This window comes from Scomber japonicus, chromosome 11, assembly GCF_027409825.1.
Source record: "Scomber japonicus isolate fScoJap1 chromosome 11, fScoJap1.pri, whole genome shotgun sequence".
In the NCBI taxonomy this organism is placed as follows: domain Eukaryota; kingdom Metazoa; phylum Chordata; class Actinopteri; order Scombriformes; family Scombridae; genus Scomber; species Scomber japonicus.
Window position 1 is genome coordinate 6482613 of NC_070588.1, and position 24583 is coordinate 6507195.

Consider the following 24583-nt stretch of genomic DNA (forward strand, 5'->3'; position numbering starts at 1 on the left):
GGAAGGAAGGACGGAGGAAAGAAGGAAGGAAGGAGGAAGGAAGGAAGGAAGGAAAGAAGGAACAGTCAAAACAGACGGGGTCAATTTGACCTGGGAGGACGACACAAAGGTTAAAGGGAAAGTCATCAATTGATCATACCTGCATATAAAACCTGCACCCAGACAGTCCTCCGCTGGCTGCTGAATCTGAACCCAGGATCCTTCCAGATGAAGATGAAGCATTATTTATCTGCATCAGATTAAATAAAGCTGAATGTATCTCAGATTTATTTTGACACAGTAAATGAAATATGAAGACAGAAAGGTATTAAATACTTGGGCTGTGTCATCTATATTTTATTATATGCTAAGACACATTATTTGAGTTGGATTGCATCTAACATTTAGTTTCCCTGTTGATTAATGTGTCAGTTATTTGTCTAATTACTCATTTTAAGTTTTTTTAAAAGTTGGAAAAATAGTGAACAAGCTTTACAGTCAGACAAAGGTATTCTGTTCAAAATGATAAAATACAGAAAAACTGCACATGAAATCATTAATTGCTTACAAAGATTGTTGCTGATTAATTTAGCTGTTAATTGACTCATAAATTAAAGTGTTAATTTGCTCAACTCTGCTCTAAATTTGGGTTTGGATTATATTAAAGTAGCCAAGACCTTCTCAGATGAAGCGCTGTTATTCTGCATTTATTTTGAGACATAAAAAATGAAATATGAGGACAGAAAAGTAATTAATATATATGTGCCATCTCTATTTATTACATACTGACACATGATTTGAGTTGGACTCTTATCTAATAGAGAAGTTCCTTATCAATTCTTATTTGTTTAATTATTAATTTAATCATCTATAGCAGGGGTGTCAAACATGCGGCCCGTGGGCCAGAACCGTCCCGCCAAGAGGTCCAATCCGGCCCAGTTTCCTGCTTCCTCTTTTCCTTCCTTCCTTCCATCCTTCCTTCCTACTTTTTTCCTTCCTTCCTTCCATCTGTCCTTCCTTCCTTGCTTCCTTGCATCTGTCCTTCTTCCCTTCCTTCCTTGCTTCCTTCCATCTGTCCTTCTTCCCTTCCTTCCTTCCTTCATTCCCTCCTTCCATCTTTCATTCCTTCCTTCCGATCTTCCCTTCCTTCCTTACATCTGTCCTTCTTCCCTTCATTCCTTCCTTCTGATCTTCCCTTCCTTCCTTCTTGTATTCTCCTTCTTCTCTTCCTTCCATCCTTCCTTCCTTTTAGTGATTTAGTTTGACACCCCTGATCTATAGTTTATTTTAAAGTTAGAAAAATTGAGAGTGATCTTTACAGTGAGCCAAAGATATTCTATTCCTAATGATAAAACACAGAAAATCAGTAAATCCAGTTGCTGTTTTTGGTTGTTAAAACACATGAAATGATTAATAGCTTATCACAATTGTTGCTGATTAATTGAGCTGTTAATCGACTCATTAATCAATCAGTCTCAACTCTACTCCTCTTTGGGTTTTGATTGCAACAAAGCAGCTCAGATGATCTTCCTAATACAGCGGTGTCATCAGTGATGCTATGAAAATAAGATAAATACCCCAAAATGAATATATTTAATGAGGGAATACTTCAAAATAAACCTTTAAATGACTAAATAATTACACAAATTTAGAAAGTTGATAAGGCCTCACATGAAGAAGTGGCTCACACGTGTCTACTGAGTGCTCTCTCTCTAGCAGCCCCTCAAACTCCATGGATGATGCGTGTACTTTTCCTTTTACCGGTACATTAACAGATTGTTTGCCCCCCTTGTAGACTCCATTATCCTCAAAATGACCGAGATGGACGTCATGGATCACGGAAACAGCTCCGCTCATAAGCCCTCCATCTGTGAGCAGATCTGGTCCCTGCGGGAGATGCTCCTAAGTGTGTATAGTATGTGTGTGTATGTGTGTGTGTATGTGTGTGTTTGTATGTGTGTGTGTTTGTGTGTGCATCTTTTTTTTTTTAATCTTTAACATTTAGTAGCAAAAGTCATTACAGGTCTGGTCCGTGGAGCCTGTAAAGTGGAAGAGTACATTAGGTAGACTGGGTTGAAAATCCTGCAGTGAGGAAAGTGATGTTTTCCATTTTTGGTGCATTACCAGCTGCTGATATTCAGTTATTTGCTTTGCATGTTAAAACAGGTTCAAATGAAACTGGGAGTGAAATTAGAGCTGTAGGATAAATGCAATTAAAACATAGTCTGGGTAAATGATGTCTTTTTTTGTGTCCACGTGGTGTAATCAGATTTAAAGGGGTTAAAATGTGAAATAAATGTATGAATAACTTGCACACTTTATTTTTTTTGTGGACCCAGCATCAAATTTCTGCTTTTAATCCATTTTGAGAGAATATATTAGAGGATTATGGTAAAAATGTCTAAGTGGTGTAACCATGAAAACTTTGTCCCAAACAATTCAACTTGCTTAAAAACACCATATCAACTAGTTTGGCATGATCTTACATTATAACTTTTATATTAAATAAAGCTAATGGAATACTATTGTTATAAATATTACATTTAATCTGGGTAACCATGGAGATCAGGAACCATTTATATTTTTAAATGAAGTAATTATTAGTATAAGTCCACTTAAATACACTGTAGGTGGATAAAATGTTGATTATATATTTATCATTATTTTGTGGTTACACCAAATGACATTTTCGGGAGCATTCAGTCTTACTTTAGGTTTAAAAGATGGTGCAAATGTTCTTTTAAATAACATAAAACCAACAAAAATATACATTTGAACAAGTCTGATGCTGCTTTTAAGACAATTTTTAAAGATGTTTTTTTTTGCTCATGTTGCCAACCCTGATTCGTAATTTGACAACCCATCTACCAATCAAGGCTCTGCTCTGCAATATGTTTCACAATATAGTCCTCTAACTAGATTTTATGCTCCACATATCTGGAAGACACTCCCAGAAGTCAGCAGGTCTGCTCCAACTCTCTTAAATCACAGCTGCTTTCTAATTAAATCCAAATTTGAGGGTTAACACGCTACACTGCACAGTCACTCTTTTATGTCTCATTCTATTTCAGTTTAATTACTTTTTCCAATTTAACCCCTTTAATCATATTTAAATGCCTTTTTTATATTGCCAGGTGTTGATTGTATATCCTGTCTTGGTGCATTTTTTATGTTTTATGTTTTTTTTATAAAGCACTTTGAATTACCTTGTTGTTGAAATGTGCTATACATTGGATATCATCACATCATACTGTATCAGATTTGGCTGGACAGGAGCACATATACTTAGTCGGGGCACTCTTTTGATTTTTAATTACTTCTGCAGAGAGAGAGAGAGAGAGAGAGAGAGAGAGAGAGAGAGAGAGAGAGAGAGAGAGAGAGAGAGAGAGAGAGAGAGAGAGAGAGAGAACAATATGTAATTGTCCTTGTTTCATAATTTGGCTTCTTCCCCCCCGTAACACAGCAGACCTCTTCCCAGAATTGTTTTATATTATCAGTACTGATACAGTCACTTTGTAAGCCTTGCAGAGCGTCCACCGTCGCCCTTCAGGATGAGGCAGGGACACAGAAAGAATGAGGCGAGGCAGGCAGAGGGATCTGCGGATAGCCGAGTGAGGGAGTGGCACGGAAAGGAAGGAAAGCTGGAGGGAGGGGGGCGGGCAGGAGGAGGAAGAGGAAGATGAGGAGGAGAAGGAGGAGGAGGGATGGGAGTGGAGTGTGCAAGCATGCAAGCAGCGCAGGGAATCAGGTTTCTGAGTGAAGAGTGGAGAGAGGAGAGAAGTGAGCCAGATTTCCTTCTGCCCGCAGCTCTGCAAACAGTCCCAGGACACTGTCTGAGTCTGGATCTCAGGATAACGGGGACGCCGTGACACACACACACACACACAGACACACACACATACATACACACACACACCTCCTTGGGACCTCCTCTCTGAAGCCGGCCATCCCATTCAGTACCTGAGGCCCTCACTGGGAGAGCTGTCTTTTAAAGTATACCCACCTCATTCATCACAACACTCCTGGTGAGTCCTGCACTTTTGGTAAATATACCTTTACTTCCCCTTTTGCAGTTAGTTTGAGTCATTCTTCTCTTTCCTTATAGCTGCAGATGCATGCAGGCTTTTGCTAAAGTGATGCTTTTACTTCTCATATTTCTACCTCTGGTTCTAATTTACTTTGCCCTCTCCCCTCCTCCCCTCTCGCCGCTGTCATTTGGAGTTATATATGGAGTTTTATTGGGCCGGCATTCATTTGTAAGATTCTTCACATAATTGTGTGTAAGGAGGGAGAAAGCAGTCACGGGTAAATATGAGGATTGCAGTGAGGAAAACGGGAACATTCCTTTGATTAAATGGACTTAAACTCAAATATATTGAAGCACATGACATACAAGTACAAAGAAAGTCATGTCAAAGTTATTTATTCTCAATTTCCATCCTGTCAGATATCCCCATGAGTCATGTCTTTGTGTGTGTGTTTATGTGTTTGCGTGTGTGGTCAGTCAAGTCCCTGAAGCAGTGGCCTTGTGTGACTCATTTTGCTTTAAAGAGAGAGAGAGAGAGAGACAGAGAGAGAGAGAGAGAGAGAAAGAGAGAGAGAGAGAGCAGCTATCCAAAACACTTCACCGTGGGGCCCCCCCCCAAAATAAATATAACATAATACAATATAAATGTGACCTAATTGTAGTTTGAATGTGTTGCACTGAAGTTTTGAAAGAGGGTGTGTTAAACTTTGAACTGTAGCATGTGGAAAATTAAAAAAAGAAAAAAGAAAAAGAAGAAGAAGAAGTGTTTGACGTGGCTCTGCAGTGAAAGAACAGAACATTAAAAGAGCTCATGAGTTTATGGAGCAAAACAGTTGTGGAAAATAAGACTCGCTTGCTTTCATGGTTAGCCTGTTTTTTTTTTTTTCTCAGCAGGAATGTGATAAATAACAAATTGTGAAGCAATTGCCAACGAGTCACGTGAGTCTTAAGATGGTGAGAGCTCATTTTCTCATAAACCTGCCAGAGGAGGCTGTGAAGCAAAAGGAACTCAATATTATATTTTGTTGTTTCAGGAGACAATGAAAGGAAAGGATTGATGTCAGGAGGGAATATTGTGACCCAGACTTGACAAATCCTTCCTTTTGCCCGGGAATGTTGGATCCACATTTACCAGCGAATAACAGAGAGAAGGAATTTATTAGCTTTCACTGATAAAACATTGACTTCTTTGTCAATTTATCTGCTTTTAATTAGACACTTTATGAGGAGTTGTGGATAGCAGTAGCTGTGTGTGTGTGTTGTAGTGATTTTAAAGCACTCTGAGACATTTCTGTGACTTCTTTCATAAAGCTGTCCTATATTAGATTTTAGGGTTAATTCAGATGTTATAAAAGACTAAACATCTGGAGCCAAAATCAAATCAGGTTAAGTCCATTTTTATTTGTTTAGCCCAACATCTCAAATTTGCCTCTGTACACAATTTCATGTCAATATGGTCTATTTTTAACCCTTACAAACTCTTCCTATTCTGACTCATAATTAGTCTCTACGCCAATTAGCATTCATAAATCCCCCCGTCAGTCATCAATAAATATTTGATTAATCCTTAGTGAAGCTATCAGAGAGCACACAGAGCTTATTCTATTCATTTATGGTAAAAAACAACAACATTCATAATCACTATTTAGAATATGAAGAATACAACATGTTTACATTGTGATATATGAATAAAAAACAGAAATACAGGTCAAATTTGTACATTTATATACACAAAAAAGGTCTATCAGTTGCACAAAAACAAAAAAATATGCATTTTATTTACATTTTTGTATATTGTGGGTCACATAAGGAAAAGTCAAGCTAAAGAAATGTCTTTAGGGTGTTTTTACAGCTTCGAAATGTAAAAAAAGGGTAAAATGTGACCCAAAACAGCGTTTAAGGGTTGCAATATACATAAACAGGCTGTAACAACTGTCTGATGCAAGTATCACAGTGTTTATAGTTAATGCTAATTTGCAACACCTGTACCTAGAAGGGTTTTTGTGAAGGTAAGAGATTAAATTACTTAAAAAATGTTAAAAAAAAAAAAAAAAAAAGGAACCAAGTGCAGCTGCAAAATAAATACAAAACAGCACAGAATAAAAAAAGACAATGAGAAAAGTAAAATGATACAAAGCACAACAATAGACACATAAAACTATGACATCAGTACAGGTTTGTTGCTGAATTAGCCAGGATTTGGTGAGTCTCTTAAAAACTGGTGAAGTGTGCAATAAATTTAAAGTGTTTTTGTGGATTTCTGCTTTCTTTCATAGAGAAAAAGCCATTTGCGTGAAAGATGTTTTGCAGAATGAGACTTTACAGTTTCCTCTTGAAGCTGCTGATGCTGGATCTGCTGCAGCTTTAGAGTCTCTTGATGCATTTTGCACAAAGGGCCGAGGAGCGACAGTCCATTTAAACATGTAAAAAGATAAATCTAATAGCTGTTGAGACATTTCACTAAAAATCAAGCATGGTGGCGCTAGAGGAAAAAAAAGTCAAGGAATCACCAAACTCAGTAGGAGTCGTCCTCCGAGAGCTGTAAATGTCTGCAGAAAATTTAATAGCAATCCATCCAATAGCTGTTGAGATATTTCAGTCTGGGCCACAGCAGATTGAAAGTAAATTCATCGAGCCACGCTGCTATCCTACCTAATAAAAATACACATAAACTACTGTATATATATATATGAGCTTCATTTTCTTGAGAGCCTGTTTTCTGAGTAGACTAATTCATTACAGGCATCATGAATCTGGACATTATCTTGAATGACTGCAGCACAGACTGCTGGTTGTGTGTGAGTCAGCACACAGTCTGACACAGCAGTTGCCTCTCTTTCAGTCTCCCTGCACCTAATAATCAAAGAGCGTGACTGGCTCGAGATTTAAATGCAGACTCATGCCAACTCGAGAATACCTCGGGCAGTTTCGGATAGTCGACAATCTGTTATATCCTTGCAGCTTTTGTCAATTCGCTCCACGTTTTTTAATTCCACTGATCTTTATTTGCTCTGCTTTCAGTCTGTTTTAGTGCCCTTAGAGCAGATGTGGACAAATGCTAAGGAGATATTTCCCAACACACTTCTTCCCCCTAAAAAATGGCAACAGTTATGCCTCCTTATAAGGTTGCATTAGTTCCCCTTGGGGCCCCTTGGCACTGAAGCTCATGTCCCCCCAAACAGCTTTTATTTTATTCCGATTGGATAACGCTGATGTCAGATGGAAACAAAACAAAAAAAGTGCTCCATCTTCTGGTCAAAGGTCACTGGGAACCAGATTGCCCGTATTGGTAGATCCGGCCGTGCTTGCGGCCATGATCTTATTGCCCAAATTATTATAATTCTGTTAACCAAAGCATACTGGTTTCTTGTTTATGAAAGGACATATTTCTTAAGGTCAGTGGGTGGAAATCCTGTTTGGGCAAACTGAAGTAAAAAGCCCTTCGTCAACAGCTGCTATCAAGATGCCTTTCAGTGAAATATCTCTGAAGGATCTGACCAAGGCTGCTGCTAAAAGTGTGCTTAGCAATCCCTTTTTTTCTTGGATAAATGGAGATTAATTTTTTATCGTGTGATCATTTGTATTCAGGTAGTTTATCAATATAAAGTTTTTGCGAAAATCTGTTTTGTTTGGGTTGCAGAGGACAAAGCATTTGGGTCAGTCCGCTAACATCTGCTTCTTTTCAGCAGCAAATTTCCATTGGCATGACTTAAGGGTAGCGATGGATCCTGAAGGTTCACGTGAGTAAATGATATTCACCTAGACTTAAGGTACAGAAATCTTAATGGATTTGTAGTTTGATTAGAAGATTTGTGATCTAATAGAAGTTGAGATGAGCATATTTGAATCCATATATTGTCAAAGTTGAGCCATTCATTGCAATTAGTTACCAATCCTTTCCTCTGGTCTGTAGTATCTAAGGTATGACTTGATTATTACCTTTTTTATGTGACTCTGCACAGGTATCCAAGATGACCCAGATGTCAAGGTGCTGTTGGCGGGCTCGACTCTGAGGAAGGTGAAGTCCCGTTTGTGGAAGAAGAATCGGCATTTCCGACTCCTGGCCGATAGCCAGACCATCTGGCACAAGTCCAGACGGGCGGGGAGAGGCCATTCCACTTGTAAGTACAGAGGTTATGTGCGTGTGTTTCGTTGCTTTGCTTTCCTTCCTTGAAATTGTGAGGGTCATTTCAAACAGTTAAAATATGGACTTGGAACACGAGGCTGCATACAAACCCTATTTTCCTTGCTAGGATTGGGCCAAAGTCTTAATCTCACCTATCAGCCAGATTTCCATGCCTAAAGGAATAACTCATTATTTTAGGAAATATGCTCATCAGCGTTCTTGCAGAGAGATAGATGAGGAGATTTGATACCACTGTCAATTCTGTGCAGTAAACATGAAGCTTAGTTAGCTTAGCTTAGCATAAAGTCTGGAAACAGGGGCAACAGCCAGCACAGCGGCGTCCAAAGCTAACAACAATCTACTTACTAGTATCTTGAAGTATCTTGTTTGTTTAATCAGTACAAAATTTGAAGTGTAAGGGCTTTACTAGCAGGCTGTTTGAATTATATTATATAAATAAACTCGCCTTGGCCAAGCAGATTTTGCTACCTTTGGATAGAGCCAGGCTAGCGCTCTCCAAGTCAAGTCAACATTTATTAGTATGGCACATTATAAAAAAAACCTCACTGTTGACCAAAGTGCTGAACAGGTTTAATATATGGAAACATGAATAAATAAAAAACAATGAACATTATAAGATAATAAATAAAAGAATTGCAGCACAAGAGAAGATGACGTTAAGACGTCGAGCGAGAAGAGATGAGTCTTCAGTAGTGATCGTTTTTAGGGTCTAAACCAGGGGTGTCAAACATACGGTCCATGGGCCAGAACCGGCCCCCGCCAAGTGGTCCAGTCTGGCCCACTCTGCAAAGTATGAAAATTGCAGAAAAGTCATTCAAATTTTTTCTGCTGCTTCAGTTTTTCCATCCTGACCATGAATACAACTCTCTTAAAAAAACAATGAATATATATGTTGTGGTCATATTTAAATTATTCATATGTTGAACATGCAAAATGTAAATCAGCAGCTTCTGTGCAGAATACACTGGAAAAAATGAGACATAATATTGTTGAAACTGGACTCATTTTTAAGACATCTCGGCATGTTAATCTGTTTTGTAAATAGATGATTATATTAGATTAAATTAGATTAAATTAGATTAGAATTAAATATTACGATAAGATAAGATATTCTTTTATTAGTCCCACAATGGGGAAATTTACATTATTGCAGCAGCAAGTGGATCGTAAAAAATAAAAAAAGAGTATCAATAGAAAGAATAAAGAACAATAAATAAGTTAATACACAAGCAATAAAAAGAAAAATAGTAATATTATCTACAGGAGTAATATTGGTGTTGAATGTTAAGATACCTGAGTTTGTTATTGTTTTAAAGGTTTTAAAGTGAAAATATACTGTTCTGGCACAGTCGTGTACATTAAAGTGCAGTTTGTGAAATAGTCCAAGTCGTGATTGTGTGATTATATATTATTTGGAGGTTATTATGCAATGGTCTTACTAGTCCGGCTCACTTGAGATCAAATTCGGCTGTATCTGGCCCTTGAACTAAAGTGAGTTTGACACCCCTGGTCTGAGCAGCTCTTATATGAATATTTAAGCTGTTCCAGAGATTAGAGGCAGCCACCGCAGAAGCTCAGGCGCTTCTATAAATCTTCCAGTTTTTATGCTGAGCTAAGCTAACGGGCTGCTGGCTCCGGCTACAGCACAGACATGAGAGTAGGATCAGTTTTCTCATCTGATTTACAGAGGAAACTTTACCAAAGTGTCAAGATGTTCCCTTAAGAAACTCATCTCAGGGCAAGATTAGATTATCAGACGGGCAAAGCTTCAGGCACCCAAAGGCCCCTTAGAGCCTCAGGGTTAGCTGATATCAACTGGTTATACTTTTAATTAATTAAAAATGTGTTTTTCTCAGTTACGTAGAAGAAACCTTGTATTAAAATCTAGTTTTAGGACTTTGATTATTTTAGTCTTTATTGGTGCATATTCTAAAGTTCATGGCATGCTCCATGGATACAAGATGATGCATCTAAAATGCATTCTGGCTGGCTACAGCAGGTTGGATGTTCTTGCAGGAATTTCGAAGTATCTCGATCATTCAGAGAAAAAAATTACCACGAAAAACAGAAAAATAATTACCCTGAAAAACAGGGGAAAAAATAGCCAGAACAACAGGAAAAAAAATTAGTCAGAAAAACGGGAGAGAAAAAATTACTTAGAAAAACAGAAAAACCAGAAAAACCAGGAAGTGAATGCAATACGCTTCCGTATAAAGTAAATACTTGCAATACAGAGTTTTAAAACACAACTGAAGACTCAAAATGTAAGGGTTAATATCTCACACTGCACTGTAACTTTTAATTCTCCTGTTTTGTATCTGTCTTATACTATTTTAGCTTATTTTCATTACCAATTTAACACTTTTAATCATATTTCTTCTTATTTTGCTCATCTGTTGCTTTTATCCTTTATCCTGTCTTGATGAATTTTTATGTTTTATGTAAATCACTTTGAATCGACTGGTTGTTGAAATGTACTATATAAATACATTTGACTTGTCTTTCAATAGAAAAGTGCAGGTAGAATTAGTCCGGTTTAGGAGTCTTGGAAAATAATGGTGCTTTTATGTATAATGGGGGTCAATAAAGCCCAATATATTTTTGACCCTAAAGTAAATACTTGCAATACAGAGTTTTAAAATACAACTGTAACTTTTAACTCTCCTGTTTTCTATCTGTCTTATTCTATTTTAGCTTATTTTCATTACCATTTAAATGTCTTTTTATTTAGCTCATCTGTTGCTTTTATCCTTTATCCTGTCTTGATGCATTTTTGTGTTTTATGTAAAGCACTTCGAATCACCTTGTTGAAATGTACTATATAAATAAATGCCTTGCCTCTCCATAGAAAACCCAGTGCAGGTAGAGTTAGGAGTCTTGGAAATGGTGCTTTTATGTATAATGGGGGTCAATAAAGCCCAATATATTTTCGACCCAGCCATGGTACAGTATAAGCCTCAAATCATTGACATTACAAGTTTTCAGCAATAGTGGTTCCTGATAGTCATATCTCTAAAATCCTGCTGACAACTACAGAAAAATGACTAAAACTTACAGATACAGGTTAGTAGAAATGCAAAATACGAAAATGGGACTATAATCCAATCATAATTAATAAGTATAACCTAAGTTTTGTTGCCAATTTACATGCACTTGTGAGACTAACTGTCACTTGAAAAACAAGAGCAAAAGTCTTAAACACACCCATGAGCTGAGCTGGACGCATATGTAAGGCATTAGTAATATAACTCTCTTGTTTCTTTAACCTCACTCTGATTGTGTCCCAGTCTCGGTCACTGAAGTGGAGGCTGTGCGCGAGGGCCACCAGTCTGAGGTCTTGCAGAGCATCGCAGAGGATTTCCCCGCTGACCTCTGCTTCACGTTGGTGTTTCATGGTCGCCAAGGCAACCTGGACCTGGTGGCCGAGTCCCCCGAGGAGGCACGGGCGTGGATCCAGGGAGTGCGCAAGCTGATTCACAGGGCTAAGACGATGGATGCGAAGGAGAAGCTTGACCAGTATCTTTTCACTTTTTCACTGTTGTAGATCAAATATATTTCCGTCCTTCCTTCCTTCCTTCCATCCTTCCTCCCTTTCATCCTTCCTTCCTTCCATCCATCCATCCTTCCTTCCTTCCTCCCTACCTCTGTCCTTCTTTCCTTCCTTCCTCCCCTTTCCTCCCTTCCTTCCATCCTTCCATCCTTCCTTCCTCCTTTCCTTCCTTCTTCCTCCCTTCCTTCCTTCCACCCTTCTTTCTTTCCTTCCTTCCTTCCCTCCTTCCATCCTTCCTTCCTTCTTCCTGTATTTATTATTATTATTATATTGTTTATTCTAGTGTTGGCTGATATCAAAGATTGGCTCATCTCTTGTCTTTTATCTGCCAAACTCCAAGTAGTCTGATTACATGTAGTCTGATCTGGAGGAAGGTTGCAAACACAGTATTTCATGAGCAGAACTGTTGAATTAAATTTATTGTATGAGGTAGAAGTCAGGATTAACAAACATAATTTATGAATGAAACAATATGGAGATTATGGGGCATACATACTAATCCTTTCTATTTGTAAATGGCAGTAAGAACAGTCAGACTAACTATTGTGTTCATCTCTAGGAAGCTAAGTAACATTTATTCTACATTAAAATATAAAGAATAAACAAACAAATACAGTCTTAAAAATCAGAGCTGGAGTTTTCCTCAGCATCCTATCAGATGGGTGAGGGACTGGTTTCAGAAGGCCGACAAAAACAAAGACGGGAAGATGATTTTCAAAGAGGTGAAGAAGCTGCTGAAGATGATGAATGTAGAGATGAATGAGGAACACGCTTGGCATCTCTTCACGGTGAGATTTTGGCACGACAGGAGTATCTATCTATCTATCTATCTATCTATCTATCTATCTATCTGTCTATCCATCCATCCATCCACCTACCTACCCTAACCCATCTATCTATCTATCTATCTATCTATCTATCTATCTATCTATCTATCTATCTATCTATCTATCTATCTATCTATCTATCTATCTATCTATCTATCTATCTATCCATCCATCCATCCATCCATCCATCCATCCATCCATCTATCTAATTCCTTTTTGTCCACAGATGGCCGACAAGTCAGAGAGCGACTCTTTGGAAATGGAGGAGTTTGTCCTCTTCTATAAGATGCTGACTCAGCGGGATGAAGTGTGGAAGGTGTTTCAGGACTACTCTGCAGATGGAGAGAAGTTAATGGTGGAGGAGCTGGAGAGCTTCCTGAAGATCGAGCAACATGAGGGAGAGCGCAGCGCACAGTACGCCCAGCAGCTGATCGGCCGCTATGAACCATCTGAAACAGGTAAAAGACTGAAAGTGACTGTAAGTTGCATCTTCAAGTGTTACCTCAGTCGTGCATGTACTGAAATATAGTAATGAAATGTGTATAAGCTGTTTTAATTTAATATTAGACATTTATTGTTGATTTAAAATCCCTCAGCAGCACTTTGTTTTATTGCCTTTTATGATTTACACCTTTCTCATTCTTACATACCATACATTACATTTAGATAAGAAAGACGAAAACACCATCACAAGGTTTTTACTTTATAGTGAGCCAGGGCATATCTGCATGGCCTTCATCAATTAAGTAAATGAACCTTTTGATCATTTTTATTTATCAAATTGCTATTTCCAAGGTCAAGGATGAACATTTAAACTGGATCTGTAAATCATTTAAATGATCATTTAAACTGGAGAAGTATTTGCTTGAAAAAGCTTTGCTAATACAGGTGCAGGTTGATCTCTCATGTGTTATATTTTTTTGTATTAAACTGAACTAAATATTCCAGCTCAAATATTTCAGCAGTAAGCGAGACAGTGCATGTGAACTTTTCTCACTTTTCTCCAATGCACTTGTTGCAAAATCAGGTGTGCATTTTCACAATTTTGAGGACTTTTGATTAATAAAAGTGTTTGATTCTAAACTGTAAACATTTTGATATCAGGACACAGTGACGCAGTGAAAGTTTTGCAGGTATTTGGAAGATAAATTTGACCTAATCGTGGTGCTAAACGAAAACTGCAGCAGATTACACAGTAACCCACTCAATAGCTTAAACCAGGGGTGTCAAACCTAATTTTCGTGAGGGCCATATGCAGCCAAATTTGAGTAAAGTGGGCCGGATTGGACGCCTTGGCGGGCCTGTTCTGGCCCACGGGCCGCATGTTTGACATCCTTGGTTTAAACCCTTCTTGTGGCATTGTAAGGAAAACATCAGAGCATCATCAAATCATCCTCTGGTGTTTATGAATGTCTGTACAAGGTTCATTTTTTTATTTAGTCTGGACCAAAGTGGTGGACTAACACCCAGACCAACCTTCCCATCCAACAGACATCATTTAACTGTGTGGATGACTTTGTTTAAACTCCAGCACCTCTGAAATGACGTAAACGATGAGAGCTGTGCTGCCTTTTGATCCGCCAATGCTGAAATAAAATAGTGATGCATTCAGACTTTTTGCAAATGTATTATCTGAACAACCTTCAAATGTTTTATGACTAAATAAACCTGGATTGTGCTCCTGTGCCAACTCTATCTGTATCATCTCCTCCGTGCAGCCAAAACACAAGGCGCCATGTCTTTAGATGGCTTCCAGATGTACCTGTGCTCCCAGGAGGGCTCCATATTTAAACCTGAACATGTGGATCTTCACCAGGACATGAGCCAGCCGCTCAGCCACTACTTCATCTCCTCCTCACACAACACCTACCTCATGGAGGACCAGCTCCGAGGGCAGAGCAGCCTGGAGGCGTACATCCAGTGAGAGCTGCTGGACACACCACACATACAGTGATTTATTCACAGTCAGCGTTTTAACCTGCCTGGAGTACTAGAAGATGATTTTTACATATAGGATAATAAAATGTGAGCCAGAGAGATTCAGTGATGACAAGTAATCTGTCAGGGAGCTGAGGTGGAGCTGAAAAAACAGGGAAAGACTTCAGTAGCCGACTTTTCCCAGAATAGATTAAGTTGATCCATGTTGTAAATTCATAGATGGGTGTGTGCTATCCCAGTGTTTTATAACACATATTTGTTTCTACAAGATTAAATAAACATTTTCTGTCACATGCTCATACAAGGTGTCATACTCTGGAGGCTGTGCTTAAAAAGCTAGTGAACCATAAGAATAATAATTAGAAAAAGACATTTAAAGGATAAAATTCAAATACAAAAAACCCCAAAGTATATAAATATATTCAGTCTAATTATATTATATTAAATTATAATTACACTTAATATAAGTATTAAAATTCTAAAGTGTATATAGGCTTGATGTGTAGGTAGGTTGTGCAATGTTTAAGTACAGTAAAGTGCAGTATTGTATAGTTTAGTATAGTACAATATAATATAGTATAGTATCAATTTAGTATAGTATAGTATTGTATATTTTAATGTAGTATAGAATCAATATAGTATATAATAGTATATAGTACAATATAGTATAGTAGTATAGTGTAGTATAGTATCAATATAGTATATAATAGTATATAGTACAATATAGTATAGTATAGTATCAATATAGTATATAATAGTATAGTACAATATAGTACAATGTAGTATAGTACAGTATCAATATAGTATAGTATAGTGCCAAACCGTACCGTATCATATCATATCATATTGTTCGTATAAAGTTTCATTACTGACATTGTGTGTGTGTGTGTGTGTGTGTGTGTGTGTGTGTGTGTGTGTGCGTGTGTGTGTGCGTGTGTGTGTGTGTGTGTGTATAGGGCCTTGAAGAGAGGCTGCCGTTGTGTCGAGGTGGACTGCTGGGACGGCAGTGATGGAGAGCCCGTCGTGTACCACGGTCACACTCTGACCTCAAAGATCCTCTTCAAAGATGTCATCTCAACGCTCAAAGAATATGCCTTCAAGGTAGGTGAATTACTTTCTGAATTACGTGTCTTTTAGGAATTCTCTGTATAATCTTCAAACCTCACTGTGAACAATTTACTGTGGAAGAGAAGAAAAAATCCCTATAAAATCGTGACAGCATGCTCTGTGGTTTAGTTATAATAACAGAGACAGTGTTACTGAAAATAGACATTACTGCTGACATTTTGAAATGCTGTGAAAACCACAAATGAAAACCAAAAACGCTCTGCATGGCTAGTTAGGCTCAGAGCTGGCTGATTGAGACAATGTGTTATAAATCACTTACATAAAGGCTGTCAGTCTTTTGCATGTGTGCCTAGAGGAGTGTAAAGCCCAGATGGAGCAATTGGTAACCTTCCCTGCCCCTGGAATCAAATGTACCCCTGCTGAGTGACCTACATGGAAAACAACCAGGAACTTCTTATGTGTCTCTATTTCACTTCTCTGTGCTATCCTACTCAAACTTTCCTACTCAAAGTTTTTAGGAGGTTATGATGAAGAAACTGTTGTGGTGGAGGATTGTGGAAACTCTCGCTCATGCCAAACTAATATTTGTAATCACGTCGGCTGCTGTGGCTGGCTACAGTTTTAGCATGTATCTGATAGAAAGCAATTAGATAAGCATTGATAACTATTTTTTTTGTCCTGTTTAAAAAGGCATCTGACTTCCCGGTCATCCTGTCTATGGAGAATCACTGTGGTGTGGAGCAGCAGATCGTAATGGCCCAGCACCTTCGCCAAATACTGGGTGACACGCTGCTGACCTCTCTGCTGGATGGGCAAGTCCCTCAACAGCTCCCTTCTCCACAGGTTAGACACCAACTTACTTACTTTCATTTTCATCCTATCCTATTACAATGCAGCACAAATCCTACAATTTTAGTAACTTTTAGGGGAATTACTTTTATCAATTTGTCATGTGTTGGATATTTAATCTTTAAAATGGGGATTTTTATTATTTAAACATGTTGTCTTGGCAGTGAATCAACCCTGAAATTAAGTTATTTGTGATTTTCAGTGTTTTGTCAGATAACAGGAGTAAGAGTCAGCAGCCATAAACCAAAGTATTGGAGAAATTGAAATTATGACCTGATGATGAGGCAAGATTAAAAGTTTACAAAGACAATTAATATCTGCACCAAACTGCATCAATTTGGTGTGATTGTCACTCTGAGCCACATATTTTTGACCTGCGGGTGGCACTAAATGAAAAGTCAGAGAATCTTTAAAAGTCATTGTGGTTTATTCTCTGGGGACCATGAATGTCTGGACAAACTTTCATAGCAATCCAGTAGTTGTTGAGATATTTCAGTCTGAACTAAAGCAGTAGACCAACCAGCCACACAGCTAGCATGCTAAAACAATGAACTATTCGCTCTCTGTGTTAGAAAGCATAATGTAAAATGTGATGGCTATACAATAGTTAAAACCTTATCCACTCTTTTTATTTTTGCCATGCTAGCAGCTTAATGTCAGTCCATTGGTTGATTGGTCCACCAATTTGGTCCAGACTGAAATATCTCAAATTGGTTGGATTGCCATTAAAGTAACTCAAGGTGCTGAGAGGATGGTCCCTATTTAATTTGGTGATACTCTAACCCTAACCCTAGCGCCACCATGAGGTTCATATTTGTGATTTTTTTGTGTCTGGGATTATATTGACCACTATTGAACTGATCATCATGACATTTGGTACATTCATTGTCCCAAGAGGAGGAAATGAAATAACTTTGGTGACCCTTTAATATTCTATCCAGCGCTTTGTCTGGTCAATACTTCATTTTGTCCATTCATTTGGTTTAATACCTGTAAAAGTTAATATATTCAACCTCAGCTGTACTTTGTTTGTATATTATTATCATCATCATCATCATAATCAGGACCTGTGTTGGACCTACCCTAACCTGTGTTGACTAATAACAATGTTTTAAAATCTATCAAGAAGCTTCTGTACACATTTAGTCTGTTATTGACTTTAAGATACAAATATTTTCTGACAGCTGATTCTCCTTCTTTGAAATCATTAACAATTCAGAGGCATTTTAAAGGATTAATGGTACTTCCGTTCTTTCTCATCCATCTTGCACTGATCCTAAAAGCAGTAGTATAACTTTTAAAACTATTTTCCATTAGAGCATCTCAGACGATCAATGCTAACTTCAAGTAATGGCAGATAAATGCAATGAGGAATTCCTCTGAGGACACTGCCGATCAAATAGCGGTGTATTGCTGCATTTAGTTAGAAGACAGCAAAGTGCAGGAAGATGGACCATCTCAATGAGTAGTCTGGGTGGTGTAGTAAAGACAAGCACTCAAATCCTGCTGGATCCATTCAGCAACTTCTACCAACATTTGTAACAACAAGGATTTCCTTCTATCACTTTAACTCTAATTAAACTTTAATATTATTATTTGCACTTTTTTACAGGAACTGAAAGGGAAAATTTTACTTAAAGCCAAGAAGATTGGCGGGCTAGAGTGTTCTCTCGATGAAACGGATTTAGTTAGTGATGAAGACGAGATGGCCAACGGTGACGCTGAGAGCCCGTCTGCAGAAGACCTCCCTGCTGAATGTTTAAACCCAAATGAGAAGGTACAAAGTTCTTGATTATAGAATAGAATATACTTTATTGTCCCCTAGGGGAAGTTTGTCATGGACTCAAAGTGCGTAGTGCATAGTAGTAGCTGCCCTTACAGACAATAAATACACATAAAATACATATAACAGCTAAAGACGTACACATAGGCTACATACACACTCATGACACATCCACAAACAGAACTCCAAGTTATTGCACACTTCCTAGGGTGTAAAATTTTGATGGAGGTGGGTACGAAAGAGTATTTAAAACGGTTCAGTTTGCATTTTGGTTATAGGTGATTCATCAAATCATCAAAATTATTTTAGTTCAGGAGCCACATGCAGACCAATTTCCAGACTAGGCCAGACTAGGGAGCTCCCTGGTGGTCGAGTGGTTAAAGCGCATGCCTCATAATTGCAGCACATATGTAATAATACTTATGATAACCCAGCTAGATGGTTTATAATAATAAAAGATACTAATAAAATGTGTCTAAGCCCATTGAGGCATATTTGTCCTTCAAATCCGAATCAAATTGCAAGTCAGTTATCTCAAGTTGTGTGGATTGATGTCCATGAGCAGATCAGAAGCCAAGACTGTGAATGACGAGTGAACAAAAAACAATGCATTTTATTTTAAAACTGCAATTTTCATACTTTGCAAAGTTATCCAGTGGGCCACTCCTGATCAATAAGATTTAAGATCACTTGCTGTATTTCTTTTAGCATCATTTAGCTGCTTAGTGGACGTGAAGAAAGACAGAAGACGGTGGCAAGGAACGATATCAAAAGCGACGGTGAAGCAAGACAAGACTGAATGGAGAGTGATAAAAAAAGGGAGACAGGAAACTGGGTTGGCATGTAAGAGACAGTAAGGCGAGACAAGAGTAAAAGAAGGGAGATAATACAAAGAAACAGGAAACAAGGATATGTAAAAGAAGGCAGATATGGGAGAAAGAAGGAGGATAACGAAAAACAGAAGCCAGTGTGTTTCTTCTCAGCTGTGGGAACAGGTTTGTTTCTCAGTCTGATTCTATATTCTTTATTTAATTGGCAAAGAACATGTTTTATTCAGAGCAGTTCTTAAAACGCACTAAAATTTCAATAAATTAACAGCCTAATGGAGTACAAACAGCATTTCCCAGCAGAGCAGTGAGCAGTTTAACTAAAGCTTTTAGTGCTTTAATTGTGGTTGATGAGGCAGAAAAAGGGACTTCTTATCATTTCACACAGATGTTTTTTTCCAAACCACAAGGTCACTCCGAACAGAGCTAGGGTTTGTTGTTTGACCACCTTTCACCTCATTGTGTTTTAAAATCGGCATTTAATTCTCTCATTCTTTTTAGAAATCCAAGTCCAAACTCTCCCGGGAGCTGTCAGACCTGGTGGTTTACTGCAAGAGCGTGCACTTCCATGGCTTCGAGCATGCTCGTTTGCACGCCAAGTGCTATGAAATGTCTTCGTTCTCTGAGTCCAAGGCCAAGAGGCTTGTTAAAGAGACAGGTAACATGAACGCCGAGTTTCTTTACACACAGACGTACGGTTGTCCTCAGTGTTATCTATAGAGGAGCAGGTAGATTTCTCTCTATTTATGCTTTAGAAAACGGATTTTCTCTCTTAACCCATCTGTTGAACTCTTCCTCAGGAACAGACTTTGTGCAGTACAACACGAAGCAGCTGAGCAGGATTTATCCCAGTGGCCTCAGGACCGACTCCTCCAACTATAACCCTCAGGAGATGTGGAACGTGGGCTGCCAGATAGGTGAGGACATGACCGCCCCCTGCTGGTCAAATCAAATACCTCCACAGTCACTCCAATTCTTTACATTTGATTTTTGTTTGTCTTGAATGTGACTGAAAATGTTGGAATGCTTCAGCAACAAGTTTTTAAGTGTTACCAAGATTAGAATAAAACCACATATACACACTAACAATTTATTTTTCATTTCCAATTGTTCTTATTGCTTCTTTACTCACTTATTTATTGTTCTTTATTCTTTTTATTGATGCATTTTCTATTTTTGCTATCCACTTTGCTGCTGTAAGACTGTAAATGTCCCCATCGTGGGACTAATAAAAGGATTAACTTCTTTTTTTTAAAATACTGCTGCTGCCACTGATAATACATTTTTAAAATTGAAGCAATGCAGGACTCAATCCTAAGAATCCTGCAATGTCAGTTGAGTTAATCGGCACAATTTAATTGTCCAAATATGAGCAGCAAATGTTACAAACATAAAACAGTGCTGTTGCTGTTGCCACAAAGAAACTCTGAGCATATGTGTTTGCTGCATTCTTTAATTTGTCCAAAGGGTTTGACAGCGTTTTATGAGCCCAGCTGGCTTCAGGATTTTCCTAACCCATAAAGACAAAAACAATCTAGCAAATGCAGTTAAAACACAAAATAACAAAAACTGAGTTCACACATGACAACAGCTAAATGTAGAATTTGTGACACTATGCCCTCACTTAAAGCCACAACGTCAGGTCAGGATCTGCCACATCGCATTTAACCCTGCTGCTAGACAAGTGACAGGACAGACGCTTCCTGTCATGAGGACACAGAGTGGCGTCATTGATGAAAGACAGTCTTCTCACATGAACCTAGAAAGCTAAATAGATGTGTCGTGTCTGGAAAATCATGTGACACAGCCACAAAAATAAAAACTACTTGTTAATTAAATTATTTCCTTCTCTCTTCCCAAAAGTGGCTCTGAACTTCCAGAGGGCTGGTCTGGAAATGGATCTGAACGATGGGCTCTTCAGGCAGAATGGCTGCTGCGGCTATGTCCTTAAACCTGACTTCATGAGAGACGGAAACACACAGTTCAGTCCCGAGAAACCTGAGGAGCGGCAAAACGGCAAACCACTCCGCTTATCCTTCCAGGTTTAAAACTAAATTAAAAGTTTAGATTGACTGTGGTTTACTAATGTTAATGTGTGTTACAGAAAATCAGACATAAAACAACATAACCATGTGTGTGTGTTCATCAGGTGATAAGTGGCCAACAGCTACCAAAGGTAAACCAGAAAGAGGGCTCTATCGTAGACCCTCTGGTCAGAGTGGAGATCTACGGAGTACCACAGGACCAGGCCAAAGAAGAGACCACTCACATTAACAACAATGGTGAGAGACTGTTTAGTTGTATTTGATGATAAAATCTCTCTTTTTACTTTTTTTGTCTTTTTAATCTATTGTAATCTAGTTTTTCCCCCTTTTATTTATTTTACTTCAATTTTTTTTTTACCTTTTTATCATTCTTCTTTTCTTTGTTTTTATGCCTTCATCATTTTTTTATTCCTTTTCTTTATGTTGTCACTTGTTCTGTTTTATTATCAGCTTGTCAATCAACTGTGAAGCACTTTGAACTTCATTAACTTGCATGAAAGGTGCTCTATAAATAAAGTTTGATTGATACATGTAGTTAATTTCCACATATACACAGTTTAGATTAGAGCCAGAATTTGAAATAATAAGAATAATCATGTAAAGTATGATTTAAATCACATCCCAGTTGGTCATCATCACTCCTCTGCTGCCCTCTACCTGCAGGTTTTAACCCGGTGTGGAATGAAACTCTAAATTTTGTCGTCCGCACACCTGAGCTGGCCCTGGTTCGCTTTGTGGTGGAGGACTACGACAAGGCATCCAGAAATGACTTCATGGGACAGTTCACTCTCCCGTTTACGTGCATCCAAACAGGTGAGCAAAGTGTAAGGAGCCAAAACTCAGGATTCACTAAATACCACTTTGTATTAAAGTTTTTATCTAATCCAAATCTTCTTTTCCTTTTCCAGGATATCGTCACATACATCTGCTCTCTAAAGATGGAACAGCAATCCCTCAAGCTTCACTCTTCATTCACATCAGCATCTCAGAGCTCACATGAAGACGTTAAATTTGAGCATAAAAAAAGCCGGAGGTTGTCTGGAGTCCATCGTCTCCATAAACCTGAAACCTGAGAGAAGAGAACAGCATGTACCAGTACGTTTTATCTAATATTGAACTAGTTCCAGGCCAAGTTAAGGGTGTCATATTTAACATTTCCCCCCCTACGTATCGTAGGTCTAATAGCAGTGAGCTGGAAAAATGGTCAGAAATAAGACACTGTAATTTGATTTTTAGCAATTTTCCCTTAAACAAAGCGGAGTCTGTGTCAGTGTTTTTTGTCGGGGGGGCTGGAAACTTGCATCTCAGTGATAAATTAGATTTGATGCATTTCTCTTTTGGCCAATCTATGAATTCACCAAGAACTACAGACAGGGACTATCAAGAGTGCATGCAATACTATAATAAAATGTTTGGTAGATTGCCTGGTAACATTTATCAGTATTCTTATGTTAAATATGTGCAATACTACGACTCAGCCTGTTATAGAGATACAGTGAATACAGAAAGTATTCAGACCCCCTTCAATTTTTCACCCTTCATGTTGCAGCCTTATGCTAAAATCATTTCAAGATCTAGTTTCTCCTCATCAATCTACACTCAGCCCATAATGACAGCACACAAACATAATTATAAAAAGAACCTGAAATATCACGTGAACATAAGTATTCAGACCCTTTGCTCAGTACTTAGAAGCACCTTTTTGAGCTAATACAGCAATGAGTCTTCTTGGGATGATGCAAGTTTTTCACACCTGGATTTGAGGATTTTCTGCCACTCTTCCTTGCAGAACCTCTCCAGCTCTGCAGGGTTGAATGGGGAACATTGGTGGACAGATATTTTCAGGTCTTTCCAGAGATGTTCAAATGGGTTTAAGTCAGGGCTCTGGCTGGGCCATTCAAGGACATTCATGGAGTTGTTCCTAAGCCACTACTGTGTTATTTTGGCCTTGTGCTTAGAGTCATTGTGTTGGAAGGTGAACATTCGGCCCAGTCTGAGGTCCTGAGCACTCTGGACAAGGTTTTCATCCAGGATATCTCTGTACTTTGCTGCATTCATCTTTCCTTCAATTACAACCAGTCGTCCCGTCCCTGCAGCTGAAAAACGCCCCCACAGCATGTTGTTGTCACCACCATTGTACTGTTCTCCCTGTGTGTTGTTTGCTTTTGAATACGTTGACACAGTTCAACAGTCAGTTAAACTCAGGTACTCTCCGGACCAGGATCGGAGCGTCTTGTTCCCTTTATTTCCTTAGCTAGAATACCATGAATGAAAAGCCATTGCCTTCGTGAGCATGACGAGGATGACTCAAATTGACCAGCCGTCCTTCTTAACTGCTGGTTGCTACGTTACTGTAGCCTTCAAAATAAAACTCCAGAGTGTGCGTCTTAAGAAGAATTTCTTACCGTTAAATCATATTCAATACATTCATTCTGAGAGCAGAACAACCATGCTTCACCATTGGGATAGTATTGGGCAGGTGATGAGCAGTGCTTGGTTTCCTCCACACATACCATTTAGAATTGAGGCCAAAGAGTTCAATCTTGGTCTCACAGTCTGGGAGTCCTTTAGGTGTTTTTTTGGACTCTATGCGGGCTTTCTTGTGTCTTGTACTGAGGAGAGACTTCCATCGGGCCACTCTGCCATATAGCCCAGATTGGTGAAGGGCTGCAGCGATGGTTGTCTTTCTTGAACTTTCACCCATCTCCACACAGGATCTCTGGAACTCAGCCAGAGTGATCTTTGGGTTTTGTTACTTCTCTCACCAAGGCACTTCTCCTCCGACTGCTCAGTTTGGCTGACGTCCAGCTCTAGGAGTCCTGGTTGTCCGAAACTTCTTCCATTTAAGGATAATGGAGGCCACTGTGCTCTTAGAAATATTAAGTGCAGCAGATATTTTTTTGCAGCCTTGCCCAGATCTGTGACGTGCCAAAATTCTGTCTCTGAGCTCTTCGGGCAGTTCCTTCGACCTCACGGCTCTCATTTTGCTCCGATATGCACTGTGAGCTGTAAGGCTTTATAGACAGATCTGTGCCTTTCCAAATCATGTCCAATCAATTTAACTCAACACAGCTGCACCTGAGTTAAATACCCTTTGAGTGTCACAGCAAAGGGTTTGAATACTTATGTTCACGTGATATTTCAGTTTTTCTTTTTTAATTGATTTGCAAAAATGTTTATGATTCTGTGTTTGTGCTGTCATTGTGGGGTGCTGAGTGTAGATTGATGAGGAAAAAAAATAATTTAAATGATTTTAATATAAGGCTGCAACATAACAAACAGTGAAAAATTGAAGGGGGTCTGAATACTTTCCGTATGCACTGTACTTCTGGAGTGCTTTTCAGTTTTATTTGGCTTGAAATGAATGAATGTAAATGACTGCTGCATATCTAGAATGTCTAATTATACCCCAGTTTGCCTTCATATGTACTTTAAATGCAAAAGTAACAGTACTGAAAGTGTGTGGACCACAATTTTAAAATGTAATGAAGAAATGTGAGAAAACAAAAACAGCCAAACATCTCTATTATAAACCGTTAAAAT

At 38.5% G+C, this 24583-nt stretch overlaps 1 protein-coding gene across 1 annotated transcript; it reads left to right on the forward strand.

Annotated features, from left to right (window-relative positions):
* Positions 1–3959: 3959 nt before the first annotated feature.
* plcd4b (phospholipase C, delta 4b) lies at positions 3960–22069 on the forward strand. Its single transcript, XM_053328123.1, has 16 exons — positions 3960–4004; positions 7696–7746; positions 7969–8127; positions 11441–11669; positions 12362–12491; positions 12757–12988; positions 14249–14450; positions 15425–15569; positions 16227–16379; positions 17998–18162; positions 19497–19653; positions 19796–19912; positions 20859–21037; positions 21145–21277; positions 21704–21853; positions 21949–22069. The coding sequence occupies exons 2-16, from the start codon at positions 7728–7730 to the stop codon at positions 22038–22040; spliced, it is 2262 nt and encodes a 753-aa protein (XP_053184098.1). The 5' UTR covers positions 3960–4004; positions 7696–7727; the 3' UTR covers positions 22041–22069.
* The last annotated feature ends 2514 nt before the right edge of the window (positions 22070–24583 follow it).